The sequence below is a fragment of the Typopeltis vanoorti genome, chromosome 16 (assembly GCF_054136105.1).
Source record: "Typopeltis vanoorti isolate ZY-2024b chromosome 16, IOZ_Tvanoo_1.0, whole genome shotgun sequence".
In the NCBI taxonomy this organism is placed as follows: domain Eukaryota; kingdom Metazoa; phylum Arthropoda; class Arachnida; order Uropygi; family Thelyphonidae; genus Typopeltis; species Typopeltis vanoorti.
The window spans coordinates 38,388,835-38,406,116 of NC_143564.1; the positions used below are offsets into that span (position 1 = coordinate 38,388,835).

At 34.7% G+C, this 17,282-nt stretch overlaps 1 protein-coding gene across 1 annotated transcript in view; it reads right to left on the reverse strand.

The window, feature by feature from the left end:
* The window catches only part of tweek (transmembrane protein KIAA1109 homolog tweek), a 1,221,702-nt gene that overhangs the window by 848,846 nt on the left and 355,574 nt on the right, over positions 1–17,282 (reverse strand). The window contains 1 exon segment of the mRNA XM_090406645.1: positions 14,773–15,052. Coding sequence (XP_090262771.1) covers positions 14,773–15,052 — 280 coding nt within the window.

The window sequence follows — 17,282 nt, forward strand, 5'->3', positions numbered from 1 at the left end:
ATAAAAATTAGTGTCTTATGGAGGGTGTCCTCTATAGGTGTTGTTGGCTAGCCTTAGATGTTGGGCAGGAGGCCTAAGAATTAAAGTTTCCCAAATTTTTAACGTAACTTAAGTAAGATTAGGCAGGTTTTTTAAATCTGCTATTGATGTAAAAAAACAGCAAAAAAAAAGTCTTTAAAAAGAGTCTTTCAAGTTTGTATTTACTGCGGTGAAGCATAATAGCTTTCTTCCATCTGATTCTGTGCCAGATATCCAAGGCATGGTCAGGTAGACCTCACTGACCATAGCTGTGGTGGTGGACGTATGTTTGTGTTCATCCAGGTGGATGTTAGGATGTCTCAAAGTCTGACCATAATATGATAAGTTGCAAGAACAAGGACCTCTGTAACACACATGGCAGAGAGGGGAGGAAGTGAATGCCTTGCACAGAATCAGTTTGAAAAAAAGTATTATGCTCCATTGCTGTGAATACAAACTTGAAAGACTCTTGTTTAGAATCAGTAGAAGATTTAAAAAAAAACAGACTAATCTTATTAAATATGGTTGTGTTAAACTTCCCAAGATTTAGAAAACTTTAATTCTTAGGCCTCCTACCCAACAACTAAGGGTAGCCAACAGCACTTATAGAGGAGAGAATTAGGGTACCCCTCATAAGACTTAGGTCTTAGAGGATGTCCCTCATAATTTCATTTTTCCACTTACTGTTTCTTGTGTGTTTTTGTGCATGTTATTATAATTTTAACATTTGTGTTCATGAAGATGTCTCCACGACAGAGATGAAATATTGAAATTATTAAACCTGCTGCTTAATTATTTCTCTTTCTGCTGTGGTTATTCCATTATTGTATTATGAGTGTAAACCAGCACCTAAGCCTAAAAATATGAAGACTGTATTTTTTTATTATGTCACCAAATATACTACAATATGAAAGTCAATAAAATAATCTGTAAATGGACCGATTGAAGTCACTTATCTGCAACTTCTTTCATTATTTTTTCTTAACAATACGAAAGGTTATTTTGCATGCACCCTTTGTAGAATAACCTTTCGTATTGTTAAGAATACGAAAAATTGAGAATCATTTCTCTCAATTCTACTTGCAATACTCTGTGTGTTCCATTGCCAATGAGAGTACTGCTTTTCTGTTGTTCTTTCCTGGTCTAATCCATCTGGAGAGTCCAGTTACATTTTATGCAGGTTGCTAGCCCTACTTGCTGATTATCCCTGCTTTAGCTGTGCATATTGATGTGGCCTTCATGCCTAGTGTGGACATGATAGTTTACACTACCGGCATACATCACCCATGGTATGAAGGCCATATCAACATGCTTGAATAACAGAGGGAGCATCAGCACATAGAGGTAGCCACCCTCTAACACGATGCTAAAAACTAAACATTTAAAGTAACAGTACAAAAATGTAGCCAGTACAAAATGTAATGTCTGGACAGTACAAAAAGATGGTCCAGACAGATCTGAGCAGGAAAGAACAAATGAAAAGGAACACACAGAGTGTTGGAAGTTTCAACATTCATTCCTTAAATCAAAAACAAATAATTAACTGACAAATTGGATAAACAAAATATAAAAATAGCTTACATAGAAACAAAAAAAGAAAGGTAAAAGAATATAAAAATTAAATATTACACATTTTCCAGTGCAGTAGATAAACAAGAGAGAGCTAAAGCAGGTGTAGGAATAATAATACAAGATGCTGTTTAAAATGAAATAAAATAATGGGGATATATATCAGAGCCTCCGTAGCTTAGTTGGTATAAATGAAGCCCTTTGGTCAGAAAGAATTGGGTTCAATTCCTGTCAGTCAGGTGAAGAACCTTTATCTGCTCTCTTTCTACTAAAGGTGAGTTAGCTGGTCTCATACGGAGGTAGGTGGTTTTTTCGTCCCTCAGAACAGGCAAACCAGCCCCATGAACACACATAGATTATATAATCATGAATACATCCCAGCCAGTCCCTAGCCCAGATAAAACTGCAGGGGTTGGGGAAAGTAATGGTGAACTACCCTGTAAAAATCTCACCAGGCATACTTTGTGGGCAATGCCTACAAAGTCATCTACAGTCGGAAACGACTGAAAGGGAAAACCAGGAATATATATCTGAAAGAATACTGAGACTAAAAATAAAACTGCAAAATAAAGAAAATAAAACTGCAAAATAAACTAAATATATACACTGCATATAGAGTCGTGAAAAAGGAAAACAGAAAATGAAGGATTTTATGAAATATTATCAACTAAAAAGAATATCACCAACTGAATTAATAATACTAGCAGGAAACTTGAATACAAAATTGTGTATTGGAAAAGTGTAATACTAGGAACATGTCAAAGATTCAGTGAAACAATTGAAAACTCAAATGGAATAAGATTATTTCAGTTTTGTACAGATAATGAATTTAGAATAAATAATACTTTTCTTTTAATAAGTGTCAACACAAAATAACATGAGAGAAGACAAATGTCTACAATAAGGTATATAATAACAAATAAGAACAGTATAACAAGATGAAATATTGCATATTAGAATTCTAACATCTGCAGATATTGAGAGTAATAATGGAGTTGATGGGAAAAGTTGAAAATTTCAACTCCAACAAAATATTAAAAAAAAAAAAAAAAAAAAAAGTGAAAAACCAAATGCAAAACAAAGAAATACAAGGAAATATATTTAAGGTGGAATTATTACAAGAAGGCAGTATAAGAACACTTTACCAAAATAGACTAAAAGAGCAATTTAAAGAAAATGTTATCAGTAATGAGGAAAGATTTTCTCGTTGGGAAAAAGTCCAATTGAACATCATTTTAAAAAAAAAAGCAGTATATGAAGCACGCTGAGACAATAACAAACTGGAAAATACAAAATACAATGGACTCCCTAGTATACTGAAGACATAAAAGCATTATCAGAAACCAAAAGAAACTGCATTTAATAAACACATGATAAAACTAATATAGCAAAATAAAGAGTATAAAAGAATAAGAAATTAAACAAACAACAACATAAAATTCATAAAGCAAAAATACCGGAAACTATTTGAGGAGGGTTAAGATGAAGATCTTAACACTAATTATTGTCTATTTTAGTGCTAGTTTATATATTATAACCACTAGAATTAAAGGGAAGTTCTGATAATAGACAGTTCCAAAGAGAATCGGTTGAACATATGTTATGAGCTCTATCGACTACAGAGCTCTGTGACTACACGATATTTCTGACAGGGGTCATGATGTGAGTTAGAATCAATGTATTTGCCAGTATGAGTTGGTTTTCTATGTACTGAACAGTATATAGAAAACTGTATACAGTCTATAGTATATAGATAGCTGTAGACTGCGATTTAGTAGACACTGAATGAGAACATCCAGAAGAGGAAGATGCTTGTTATCTTCTGCTTCTAGGGTAAATTTGATTCTTGGGTTTACTAAATTAATTTTCTCAAGAAATTCATGAAGATCAGACAAAGACAAATTTCATACAGCAAAAACATCATTAACATATCTGTATATCTGTACCAAATGTATGGTTTAGGTGAAAAAAAATGTTGAGAATATGTTTTACAAAATGTTCCATAAAGTAATTAACTAGAATAGGGAAAATGGGAGACCCGACCCCATAGCTGTTCCTTCTATCTGCTTATATAATTTGTTCTAACTGAAGTATTACTGGAAAATACATTGATTCTAACCAAAACATATTAATTTAACAGCGATAAAATCACTTAAAACAAATCCGAACATAGTAATAACCAGAGCCGATAAATGAAATGTCACCGTTATTTTAAACCGTACCACTTACGTAGAAAAAAATGAATCTGCTGGTCTCTGACAATAACACATACAAATAAGTTAACTACAACCCAACCAACAGAATAAAAAACAAAACAGAGAAACTACTTAAGTCAATTACCACTTGGCCCCAAGATACGGTCAAAAAACTATTTCCTCACTACGTGTGCTCCCCAAGAATTTACGGACTGCCGAAAATTCACAAAGAAAACACACCGTTAAGTTACTTAAATATAAAGAGCCAATAGGCTTCATTTCGGCGATATAAACATTATTTAAATTAAGGGAATATTAAATCCCACACCGTTAAGACCTATAGTTGAAGGATTTGATAGCGCGATGTATCACTTAGCCAAAAAATTAGCGGCAACACTCGAGGAGTTGGTAGGTCATTCCCCCTCCTATATCAAAAACACACACTTCATAAACACCGTCAAAGACATTACATTAGAAAAGATGATTTATTAGTCAGTTTTGATGTCTCTGCCCTCTTCCCAAATGTCCCAATCAATGACACAATCCTTCTTCTACAGAACAAATTCCCTCCAGATATCACGCCACTCTTTGCGCATGTATTACGGTCGGATTATATTGTATGGCAAAACGCCTTCTACTTACAAAAAGAAGGCACAGCCATGGGCTCGCCATTATTCCCCCCTATTGCTAACTTTTACATGGAACATTTTGAGCAACTTGCCTTAGGTTCCTCCCCTTTAAAACCCAAAGTCTGGCTTAGATACGTTGACGATGTTTTCGAGATCTGGTCCCATGGCTGCCAGACATTAGACACATTCCTTAGCCACCTAAACAAACAACACAAACGAATACAATTCACAATTGAAATTGAAAAACACAACATACTTCCGTTTCTGGATACACTTGTCACACGTCTTCCCTCTGGCAATCTTTCCTTCACTGTTTACCAGAAACCTACACATAGGGGACAATATATACACATAAACTCCTACCACCACCCAACACAAAAACTAGGTGTCATCAACACGCTAAAAAACAGTGCGCAGACGATCTGTTCCAACGAACAGGCACTAAAAAGACGAATTTAAAATTATCTTTAATACTTTCCAAAAAAACGGATACAGCCAAAACACTATTAACGAAATTCTCTACAAAACCTCAATAAAAAACAAAGACAAACCAGACTACAGTAAAACTATAACCATTCCCTACATTAAAGGAACATCAGACAAAATAAACAGAGTATGTACTATGAAAATACAATCTCAAAGCCATCTTTAAACCTCCTGCAAAATTAAAAAGCTTACTCAACTCACAAAGACCCACTCCCTCCACTAGCCCACCCTGGAGTATACTGGATTTATTGTACTTGCAACATATCATATATAGGAGAAACAGGACGCACAATTCCTATCAGACAAAAAGAACATAAACGACACATTAAATATAATAATTATGGTGAATCTGGCCTTTCTGATCATGCCCTGAATTCCTTACATAGAGTTGACTTGAAAAGCACTAGCTGTCTACATCGCACTAAAACATGGTATGAACGGAAATTCAAGGAAGCATGTGAGATTATTATCAACCACCCCAATCTGAACAATAATGGTCTAAAAATCCCAAACATATGGAAGGTATATATCCGACCCATGGAACGTTCCTTACTAAGAACAACTATAAACAGGACTGTAGAAAATCCAGCATCTTAAAAGCAAAAATAAGAATTGTAATACTAAAAATAGGACATCATTGTTTCTGAAAGAAAACCATCTGAAAGAATGTTTATTCCAGTCATCGTAAATAGAATTTAGCTTGATGTAATTTTTTTTTTTTTCACTAGAGGTCATGACAGTAGAATAACATGCGATCAAATCATTGTTTCTTTAGCTTACAGATAATAATGTAACTCAGCTTGTCTTGTATATTGATGTATGCTCCAGATGATGATCTTGATGTGAAGATTGAATCGTCTGGATAATAAAAAAATTTTTTTACCACGGTTGTAAATTCCATAAATTTTTAAAATGAATGCTGATCACCATGTAACTCTAAAAGAAAGGATATTGATTCTAACTCACATCATCACCCTTGTTGAAAATATGATGCAGTCAAATTCTAATCAAAAAAGCTCATAAAATATGTTCAAATGATTCTCTTCGAAACAAGGAACGGTCTATTATCTATTAGCTACTTTTAATTTTAATGGATATAATACAAAAACTAGGAGCCTCCACAGCTCAGTTGGTACAGACAAAACCCTCTGATTGGAAAGACCTGGGTTCAATTCCTATACATCATGAAGAACCTTTATCTGGTCTCTTTCTACTAAAGGTGAGTTAGCCGGTCTCATACAGAGATAAAGGATTTTCTCAATAGGAAACTCAGGTTTTTTGTCCCTCAGAACAGGCATACCAGCCCCATGAACACACAAGGATTTACAGTCATGTATACTTATGACAATATGTGGAAAAGATAGAGTCCTCACCACATGTCGTTATGCTAGTAGTCACGTAGTCATCCATGAGTCACATCATGGTAGCCAACCTCCTGGATAGGAGATGACACATGAATGGGATAGGGAATACAAAAACTACCAATAAAATAATCAATAATGGTGAAAGTTATTAACCCTCCCCAAGAAGAAGTTTCCAGAATACGTCATCCACATGTTAAATGGCATTCAGAAAAAATAGCAAGACTTCTTCATCAGATTGACCTACAAGTCTCTTTTCATCCAGTTTGTAAACTAAATACCTACCTTATTCCCATCTCTTTCTTATCCTGGAGTTTACAGAATCTCCTGCTCTTGCTGCTTATTTTATTATGGACAGACCAGTCATTCTGCACAAACTCGTCTTGAAGAACATGAAGAATATATTTCACTTAAGGTGCCCAATAAATCTGGTTTAGCAAGCCATGCCTTAACTACAAAACAGAGAATTCATCAGAACAATACCAAAGTTCTACACCAATGCTATTTTCTTTGGAAAAGACTGCACAAAGAACACTGTAAAGCACATATTCACAATCCCTACCTCTACAAAATGCACTGCCTTAAACTTTCTCAATTTTGGAATGTTATCCTAACTCACCATTCATGTGTTTCATAAATTGTAATTAATTTTTTTTTAATTTAAATAATAAAATAATTAATAAATATTTTATTAATTTTTTAATTTTTTATATTTCCTGATATGTATTGATGCAGATGGAGTTATTCTCCTCAGTCAACAGTGCATATAATATCACACACTTTCAAGTTAATTGTTCTCTTTTCTGTGGTTATCTTATTCTAATGAAAATGGCTATGAAACATATAAAAATTCTACAAATAAACAATTTTATGTAAATGACTTCCATCATTAATAGGTATTAGTATTTGAAAGATCCCAAGTCGTGTATCACGGTACAACTGTGTTTGGAGAGCTCAGAAACTAAGTTGTTTAGTTTTTAAAAAAAAACAGTATTACCAGTTAAAAAATTCTGTTAGAATTAGACTGTAATGTGGAATTAATTACTTCAAGTTAAAAGTTTTGTTTTGTTTTAAATATTGTTAATTCAGTCTTTCACACAGTAAATTACATAGCATAGCACATGGCACTGATTTCATTAAATTTAAACTTAACGAAAGGGACTTCCTGCAGTGCAATGCCTGCCAAATGTATGCATTACCAAAGGCAGATGGAATTTGGTTAGAAAGCAACAGTGATAGGAAAGTGTGCCAAAAATGCTATGACAAAGAGGATCAAAAGTGTCTCTCAGTTCACAAGACTGAAGTAGTAGATGAACTCAGAATATGCTTGAAAATGTGTGTAATGTAATGGCAGATAGGACTGAAAGAGAGATAATGGGACACAATTGAGAGAGAGAGAGAGAATAAACGTGTTGAATGAAAGAATAGTACAACTGACATAAAGAATGAAGAGTTGGATGTAATGAGGGAGATAACTAGATACATAGCGCAAAGTGGGAGCTGGAACAAATTCAGAAACATCTGGGGAGTGGGCCAGCTGATAATAAAAAAGAAAGAAGTGTGAGATAAGAGAAATGAATTTTTGACTAAGAGAGAAGGAAAAATCAAGGAGTGAATTCTATAGTGCCTATCACAGGAGATGTGAGACTGACATAATCATGCTTTCTGGGCAGAAAAATTAATGATGTCAGTGAGGCTATTAGAGCACAAAAGGGTAAGGTGAAAGAGATGGTTGTATTGACTAGAATGCATGAACTGAAAGTAGTACAAAATGGCATGAGAGAGGACATGAAAGAATTACTGCAAGTGGCAAAAGAAAAGAGTGAGGGAGTTATGATAGAGAGTCTGTTCCTGCAGTATGACAAGTAGAGCTGAGAAAGAGGACCATAATAGCGAATAATTCGATGTGCAGGTTATGCAATAAGAATGCTGTGGAGTTCTTGAATGTGTGGTATGAAGTTGATGGGTGAAAGGGATTATACAAGAAGGATAGTTTGCATTGGAATGATTTTGGTGTTCAAAGACTGGTAAAAATGTTGTTGAACGAAATGAAAGTGGATGTGCAGAATCAGGGAAACTAGAGCTTTTTGGGGGGCTGGAGCTGTTGAGTGGATTATGCAGACATCAGTGAGGTAGTTGAGTGTAAGAATGTGTATAATATGCTTGAGTTAGTATCACTAGAAACAACTAGAATGGGATAATTAGCATGAAGCATCAGGATAGAGGTGGGGCAAAGAAGCTTTTGCACTTTATATACACTAATGTCAGGATCATTCAGAACAACCAGGAGGGAATTTTTTTGCATTGGTTAGTTCATCCTGGCCAAAGGTTATTGGCATTAGTGAGACATGGTAACAGAAGATGACATAGTTAGTGGGATAGAATGTGAAGGGTATAGTGTGTTCAGGGATGGTAGAGAGAAAAAAATGGGGGAGGAGTGTTATTGATGATAGCCGATGAACTGAAACCAAAGAGAATAGAAGTTCAACAGCAGGCTAGTGAAAATAGCACATTTGAGGGCTATCTGATAGGATATAGAGGCCAGCAGAACAAAATATACATTTGGATGATGCTATAGACCTGGAAATGGAAAAGATGATAAAGATAGTATGCATTAAAAAATAGCCTCAATGAATGGAGAATGGGAAATTATTATGGGGATTTCAACTATGAGAACATAGATTCAAAGGACGAATGAGAAGAAAGAAATGGAATTTATGCAATTACTAATGAAGAATTACCTGAGATAGCATGTGATGGAATATACTAGGGAGTTCTAATGCTCCCCCCCCCCCCCCCGGGGGGGGGGGGGAGCATTAGAACTCCCTAGTATATTCCATCATAAAAAAGCCCCTCTGTTCCTCTGTTTTCCTCTAATCATGTATGAACATGGATAGCGGCTAGACAGCATCTACAACAACACAGAGTTCAGCTCCAAACTTACTGAACCAACTTCTCACTCTCTTCTTTCATACTGTCTTTCTCTGTTATCTTTGGATCTTAAATTTCTTTTCTTTTTTTTTTTTACTTTATCTTAAATTCTTACCTTGTGTATGTGTTTGTTGTGTTTATAATTTGTTATTAGTAAAACTTATGATTATTATCTTTAGTGAATATCTCTATTACTTGATATAATTTCTCGCGCTTGCTTTCACCCTTTTCGCTCTGTGACCACTACTTAAATTGCTCACGTGTGCAAAACTTGGTAAACAAAGAAATTGCCCACAGTGAAACAAATCTGAAATTAACTCCATGTCAGAATATGGAAAAATTTGTTTGTTAAAGCTGTGCCATCCAAATTCTTAGAGACAGGAGAATCTTCCTTGTCAGGGAGTTAACACTCACAATGACACACTATTCGATAATCAAGCAATTAAAATTCCCCCCCCCCCCCAAAAAAAAAAAACTTCGTATGTCTTTACTCTTACTGCAGTCGTAGCTATCCCCACAATTTAACTCGCACTGGTTCTATTTTTATGAGTGGTGCATTGAGTTCACAGATCAGGCAATTTGTTAGATAAGAAAAAGAAAGATTTATTCATTACTCTAATATGATGTACAAATATTAAGATCACTTAACCAAACTGAATCTCTCCTACAAAAATTGATGATCTTTCTGCAAATAAGCACATTTCCAAGAGTAATTACAGGTGAAGAAACGTGGTGCTTCCAGTACAATCGCAAAACACACCGCACAGCATGCAGTGGAAACCCCCGAGTTCACCATGTCCAAAAAAAAAGCACGTATGTCACATTCGCAGCTCAAGACCAGGGAGTAGAACAAGAGATCATCCCTGGATGTAGGGTAAGAATATGGTTAGCAAGGGCGTGAAGACTAGATTTTTTTTGCTTGGAGAGTGGTGGATGAATGGAATGGGTTGCCTGAGTCAGTTGTACATTCTTCGTCTGTTAATGGTTTCAAGCAGAGGTATAATAGATATTGTGTTGATAGTTTGGGTCTCCCGTGATGAGTCTTAGGACTCCACAAAGATGCCTGTGCAGTAGCAATAATAATAACATGTAGAAATTAGTTGGTGTCATTTTTTGCAAGAAAAGAGATAAAAAATATCACAAAAGTATAAGCTGATTAAATTAGAAACTGCAAAAAAAAAAAAAAAAAAAAAAAAAAAAAATCAATTACAGGCAACTGTAATTGTTGTTTTTTAATTTTTTTTATTAACTGGACTGATTTAGTTGATATATCTTGAGTGTAAATAATGTGAATAATGAAGCAAAGTATAGCCTCTCCCAGACAACACCACATTCCATTGTTATGGCCTATTTCAACAAAAAGACTCTGGTAGCCTTCACAAGTATTGTCCCTATAAATACATACCATTCCTATTTGGAGAAATGTCACCAAAACAGTCTTGCTTTTTCTTTCAGAAAAGGGGCCTCACCCATCCTTACCCACAGTAATATAATAATCACTAAAAAGGATCATATCATCTCTCTGCTTGGACTAACATTTACTTCTAGCATCTCCTGAAAAAACAAGAGAGGCTAGAAAAGAATGACTAATTTTTATTTATCTGAAAAACTAATCATCCTCTTATGCTCAAGATGCTAGTTTCCATCCATCCAGATACTAACTCTGTGCAAATCTCAAATCTGCCCATCCTTAAAAATATAGCTCACATATTTGAGGTGGTATACCTAATATTTCCCTAAAAATTCTCAATGTGTCCAAAGGAGAGCAATTTGGCTTATAGATGATATCTCCCTTACAGATTCTATAATACTTCATAGATACAATGTTTCAGCACTGTCCATTTTACATGTACCTCCATGGTCATTATTCCACTAAACCAACCATCATACCACCACTTTCTGCTGAGTCTGTTGAAACAAGAGCAGCTGCTACCCAATATTCCTTTTCAGTGTTACAGTAAACATGCTTAACCTGTTTCTCCTCTTCTTTTATTCCACTGACCTGTGGAACTACCTTCCTCAAGAAGTATTCCCAAACAACTATAACCTGCAACTCTTCAAGAAAAATGTCAATAAACTTCTTTCTCAGTCCTCATTTGCCCTCCATACATGGCACTGATATGTTTATATTATTTTATCTCCTATGCACTGGATCAATATTAAAACTTCTCAGAGATGATCTAGTTGTGCATTATGGCTTTTCTATAGTATTTTCATGGATAATTCTCCACCAACTGGCTGACAGCATTTCTGCATTTTACTCTAAACCTGTAAAAGCATGAGTAGGTTTCCTGTCAACATTCACACATAGAACCATTCCTTCTATATTAGTAAAAGTTTGAAACAGTCTTATTTATACCATTTTCCCTAGGATTACAACCTTCAACTACTCAAGAAATCTATCTCCCTTCTCTTTGACAACTTTCCTATACACACACAACACTTTTGTGGTGTAAATATATTTCTATAAAAAAAAAATTATTTTTGTGGTATAGATTCTGGATTCTCCTGTGTGGGGGTAAATATTAACCATCACCATCATCATCATTGGCTTAATAACCCTTTGAGACTCCTAGTCTTCCTCAGAAACTTCTGTCAACTCTTCTCTATTTTTTGCCTTAGCCATTCAATTACATTCCCCAATAGTTTTGGCATCTTCTGTCACATAATCCTCCCATCTTGTTCTTCCTCTAGATCTATTACCCCTACATTAGAGAGAAAACTTTCTTTGCTAGTCTTAAGTCTTCCAATCTTATTAAATGTCCTGCCCATCATGGTGCATATCATTATGAAATAATGATATGCACTATCATATCATCACAAATAATGATATGAACCACTCAACCTCCAAGTACGACAATCACTATTCATCTCAACTATCCAAGCCACGCTTTGCATGTTTCTTCTACCATAAGAATGGTAGTTGCATATTCATACAAAAGAATATGAAACTTCAAATTGCCTATCATCTTTTTTTAATCTTCAATGGCTCAAAATTTTATTTCCTTCATTTGATCACATTTACATTTGCTATTTCTATTTTTTTTCAGATTTTGATAACCACTCCAACCTCTTCAAATTTTAATTCCTGAAGCGTGTATTTTTGAAGCTGAGTTTCAGCAGCCAAAATGGTGAGATCATCATCTTTAATATTTATTATTCCATCTAGCTTACTCTTTCTAATACCAATGATTTAAGCTGGAAAGTCTATCGAAATTTCTGCTATTAGCAACAACATAACAATGACTACTACAGCAAACTCACAACCTTACTGGGAAGGAGCAGTTTCTCCTTCCCAGTACTTCTCAGATGCCTTCCTTCCTCTTCTAACACAGTCTAATTACCTTATCCAATCTTATTTCGTTCTGAAATTATCTGTTTCAACTTGCTTTAAATGTAATTATCTTTGCAAACCTATACTGCTTCCCTCATGTTCAATGCAGATTACTCTTTATACTCTCCTTATCCAAACAATGTCTGACCAAGCTACTAATATATATTGCCTTTAGCCTCCATTTTTCTTAAAATCCTTACTGCCTTGATTCTCCAACTAGGTGCTACGGCAGTCAGAGAAATCAGCATATTGCAAGTGGCTTCACAATTTCACTCTCAGCTTACTTAAAAAGCTCTTATCAGCTTCAAGAAATCATCAAATTCAAGTCAAATTCTAAATCAGCAAAATGCAGAAAACAAGACAGTGCAAATAATGGTCATTTCCTGCTTCTTCACCATCCAAGATATTTGATACAGCCTCTGCCTTTCCATTCGTTCTCCATCCTCCACCTTTTCCTACAAATCCATATGGTCAGCATCATTAAAACATCACTGTAACCTCCTGGAATTGTTCTTATCCATTTATTGTTATTAATATTTCCTGAACTCCATGGAGTCACAAGACTAATCATGGGATGGCAACACTAGTCAACACAAGGTCTATCATACCACTCCTTAAGCTCATCCATCATTTGCACTTTTATCACCTTTTCAGGCAATGCATTAAATGCTCCTATCACTCCCCATGCAAAAAACCTACTTCTCACTCCTTGCAGGGATGGACTCTTGTCCCTTCCCCTCATTCTGACATATGAAAGATCTCCCAGAGTCAATCCGGTAGTAACCTTTCAACAGCTTAATTGCCTCAATCAAATCTCCTCTTTGTTCTCTATCCCCAAAACACTGTAGTATGCATGTCCTCAGGCCTGTGAAAAATAAAAATATATAAAATAAAATATATATTAAAAAAAATAAAAAGTCTGTGAAAAATACTAGTTGTTGTTGGTGAATTGAGAGGTGAAGACAGAGAGTTGTATAGTAGGTGCTCTCCCTCGATGAGTCTTTGGACTCCTTGGAGGTATCACATAATAATAATAATAATTATAATGCAGCAGCAATTCTCAGAGTTGTCTTCACAATCTTTGCAATGTGTCCTCTGAACTTCAAATTTCGATCTACAATCATACCAAGATCCCTTACTTCTTCCATTTCCAGTATAACTCCAGTTAGTATAAAGCATTCTGTCTGTGGATCCCAAATTTCAAAACCTTAATCTTACATTTAATTGCATTAAACTGACATCCCCTCATTTGCCCGCCCCCTCCAGCTTATTCAAATTGTCCTCTTGAAGAGCGTAAATGTCAGCATTATTACTGATAATCCCCTGAGATTTACCTCATCTGCAAACAACTGAATATCTTTCTGTAGTCAACTTACAATATCATTGACATAAAGAGTGAAAAGTAATGGTTCCAGTAGTGAATCCTTGCAAACTTCACTTGTAATCTTAACAGGAGCAACAACTGCTAACTAACGCTGGATTAGTAGTATAAATAAAACTGAAAACTATTAGTAAGTTTTTATGATGTGGCAGTCCTGCACCAATCAGCCAATATAATGACAGACATACAAAGATAAGCAGTAGTAAGTATAAAAGTTAATATAACCAATAAAATATAGCTTTCAAAAAAGTAAAATATAACATAAGTAAATCAAAAAAGACAAAACCATTTGCTAAAGAAAAGATACAAGTTCATGCATAGATCCACTTATGAATAACTGTAGGAAATCCTCCCCCCCCTCCATTCAGCTCCCAATTAAAGTATATTTAACAAAAAATTATATTCTTGTCAAATATAATTTAATTATGAGTAATCTAAATTGCCAGAAAAGGGAAAATAGGAGAACACAAAAGAACGAGGAAAACAAGACTCAGATTTCAACGGGAAAAAACCTGTGAGAAACACAAGCACAAGAAGAAAACTATAAGTAACCTATCTAATATAATATTAAAATACAACAATAGACTTTAAAATTAAAATAATACAACAAATAAGGATATTCATGCATTAATTAACCCAGATAATCTGATAGTCTGAAGTTTACTCAAGGTTTCAAATTACCCTGAACAGTCATCACTAAAGTCAGAGAACAGAAAAAATATAAATTTTAGGGATGATTTACTTAAATAAGGCATCCTACACAAACTAAACATTATATAATACTCATTGTTTAATGAAATTCAGCTAGATGGTTACATCATTTATGTCCATTCACTATAATTAATTTAATGTGCATTTTCAAACCTACCTTTAAAATATGAATAGATGCTCTTAATCTGCTAATTCTAGTTTCTTCATAATTACTACCTGAAACAATATTTTCATTGCTACCAACAATACTTTTATCTCCATCTTTTTTCTTGGAATATTTCTCTAAAAGTTGTGTGCGTAGCTGTCCAAGATGTAGCACTTTTTCTTTTTTCAATTGATTATGGCTTTGAACTTCTTTTGAGCACATCACGTGTAGATGATTCACCAGAGTTAATGGATGAAGTTGAGATAATGTTGGTGTAACTGTATCTATAAAACTAAAATTTAAATAAAATTACAACACAATGCAATAATTCACAGAAGAAGCAAGATCATTAATAAACCTCATTTTATCACACACACATGTGCATGCATCTACTCCAAAATACATCAAAATATTTTTTTATTAAACAGAAATTATCAAATGAAGAGTCAAAATGGTTATGAAAATTACCAGTTATTTGTTATCTAAACTTAAGCTTATATTTCCAAACACTTGAGGCTTTAAGTTCACATATATGGCATGTAATGTAGCCAGACCTTCATCTGATGCAATAGATAAATTCAATAGTTTGTGATAGTATTATTATCATCAGTAAATGAGTATCTTCAAAAACTGATCTGCTGGTCAATCTGAAGATAGCTCATTAGGTCAATATGTGGTCTTCATAACTTCTGCAATAATAATGTTTTGAAAGGAATTACATAAATGGAAAAAATATATATAAAAAAACTTTATTAATGTAGAATTTTGCATAAGTATCACAGCATAGTCAGTACAAGATCATCACAAAATGGCAATTAAACAATAACAGACAATTCTAAAAAGTGCTTCTAGCTATTAAGCCATTAGCTACTAAGGTGTGCCACTAAGGTGGAACACTTTAGTAGCTAATGTAAGATAGCTGAAAAAGGCAATAATTTTTTCGATAACAGACAATTCTAAAAAGTGCCATCTGAGTAGCTAACGTAAAATAACTAAAAAAAAGGTCAATAATTTCCTAACTTATTTAATATATATATATATATATATATAGATAGATAGATGGGGTGCTTAAGGCTCAAAGCTGTATAACTGAGAGGAAACCTCCACATAGCCTTTAAAGGAATGAATAGAACCGACCAGGGCAAAAGAAAAGAGTGACAGAGGGTTAAGACAGTGAGTCTGTTGCCACAATATGACAGAGTTGTGTGCTGAGAAGGAAGAATATAATAGTGAATGAATCGATGTGTAGCTTATGTAGGAGGAATAATGTGGAATTTGTGAATGTGTAGAGTGATTCTGAATGACGAAAGGATAAAAGAAGGATGGTTTATATCAAAATGGATTTTGTGTTCAGAGTCTGAAAAAGTTCAATAAAGTGAAAGTGGATGTGCAAAATAAGGGAAACTACAGTTTTTTTTTTTTTGGGGGGGGGGGGGGGGAGGGAGCACACAGATACCAGTGACATAGTTGATTGTAAGAATGTAATGTTAGTCATGCTGGTAACACACCAGAATGGAATAGTATAAACTATAAGGACAGCAAAGGGCTTAAGAGACTATTGCACTCTATGTATACTAATGCCAAGAGCATTCGAAACAAGGTGGAAAAGTATTTGGCTAGGTTAGTTCATTCTGGCCAAAGGTTATTGGCATAAGTGAAACATGGCTGACAGAAGATGATATAGTCAGTGGGATAGAATGTGAAGAGTATAGTGTTTTCAGGGAGGATAGAGAGAATGGTGGCAAGGGGAAGTATTGTTAATGATAGCCAATGAACTACAACCAAAGAGAATAGGAGTTCAACTGGACCAGTGAAAATAGCACATATGAGGCCATCTCATATGAGATACTAGTCAGCAGAGTAAAATATGCACTTGGTTGCTTTTAGAAACCAGGAGATGTGAAGGATGATGGTGGACAACATGCATTGTCAAGTAAGCTCGATGAATGGAAGAAGAAGAGTAATTATCATGGGAGACTAACTATGGGAACATACACTGGAAAAAGGAAAGAACACAGGAGAGGAAGGAAAGAGAACTTATGCAGTTACTAAGAAATAATTACCTGAGGCAGCATGTGATAGAATGTACTAGCACTAGATCTAGTAACTGCATCAGAGAATGTGTCAATAACCAATATGACCACCAGATGGTAAGAGAGATCATACAGTCTTCACCTTGAAGAAGGCTAAATGTGTGTGGAACTTTCAGTTAAGAGGGGTATATGTGAAATTACTGGGCTGGTAAGTATGATAAATTTAGGAAATTGGTTGGATTAATGCCATAACATGTGAAACTGCAAGGGCTGGATGTTGATAGTGCATAGGAAGTGTTCATAGCATGTGTTTGAGGGGAAGTAATAGCAAACTGCATACCAAGAGTTAGAAAAATAAATTGAGTGGGAGTTAAATGGATGAATACCATAATCGCCATGAAAAAAAAGAAAATTTTGTGGAGGGAATTCAAAGAATTTCTTACTACACTGGATAACCAGTGTAGTAGCAAAGGCAAAAGCAGAGTATGA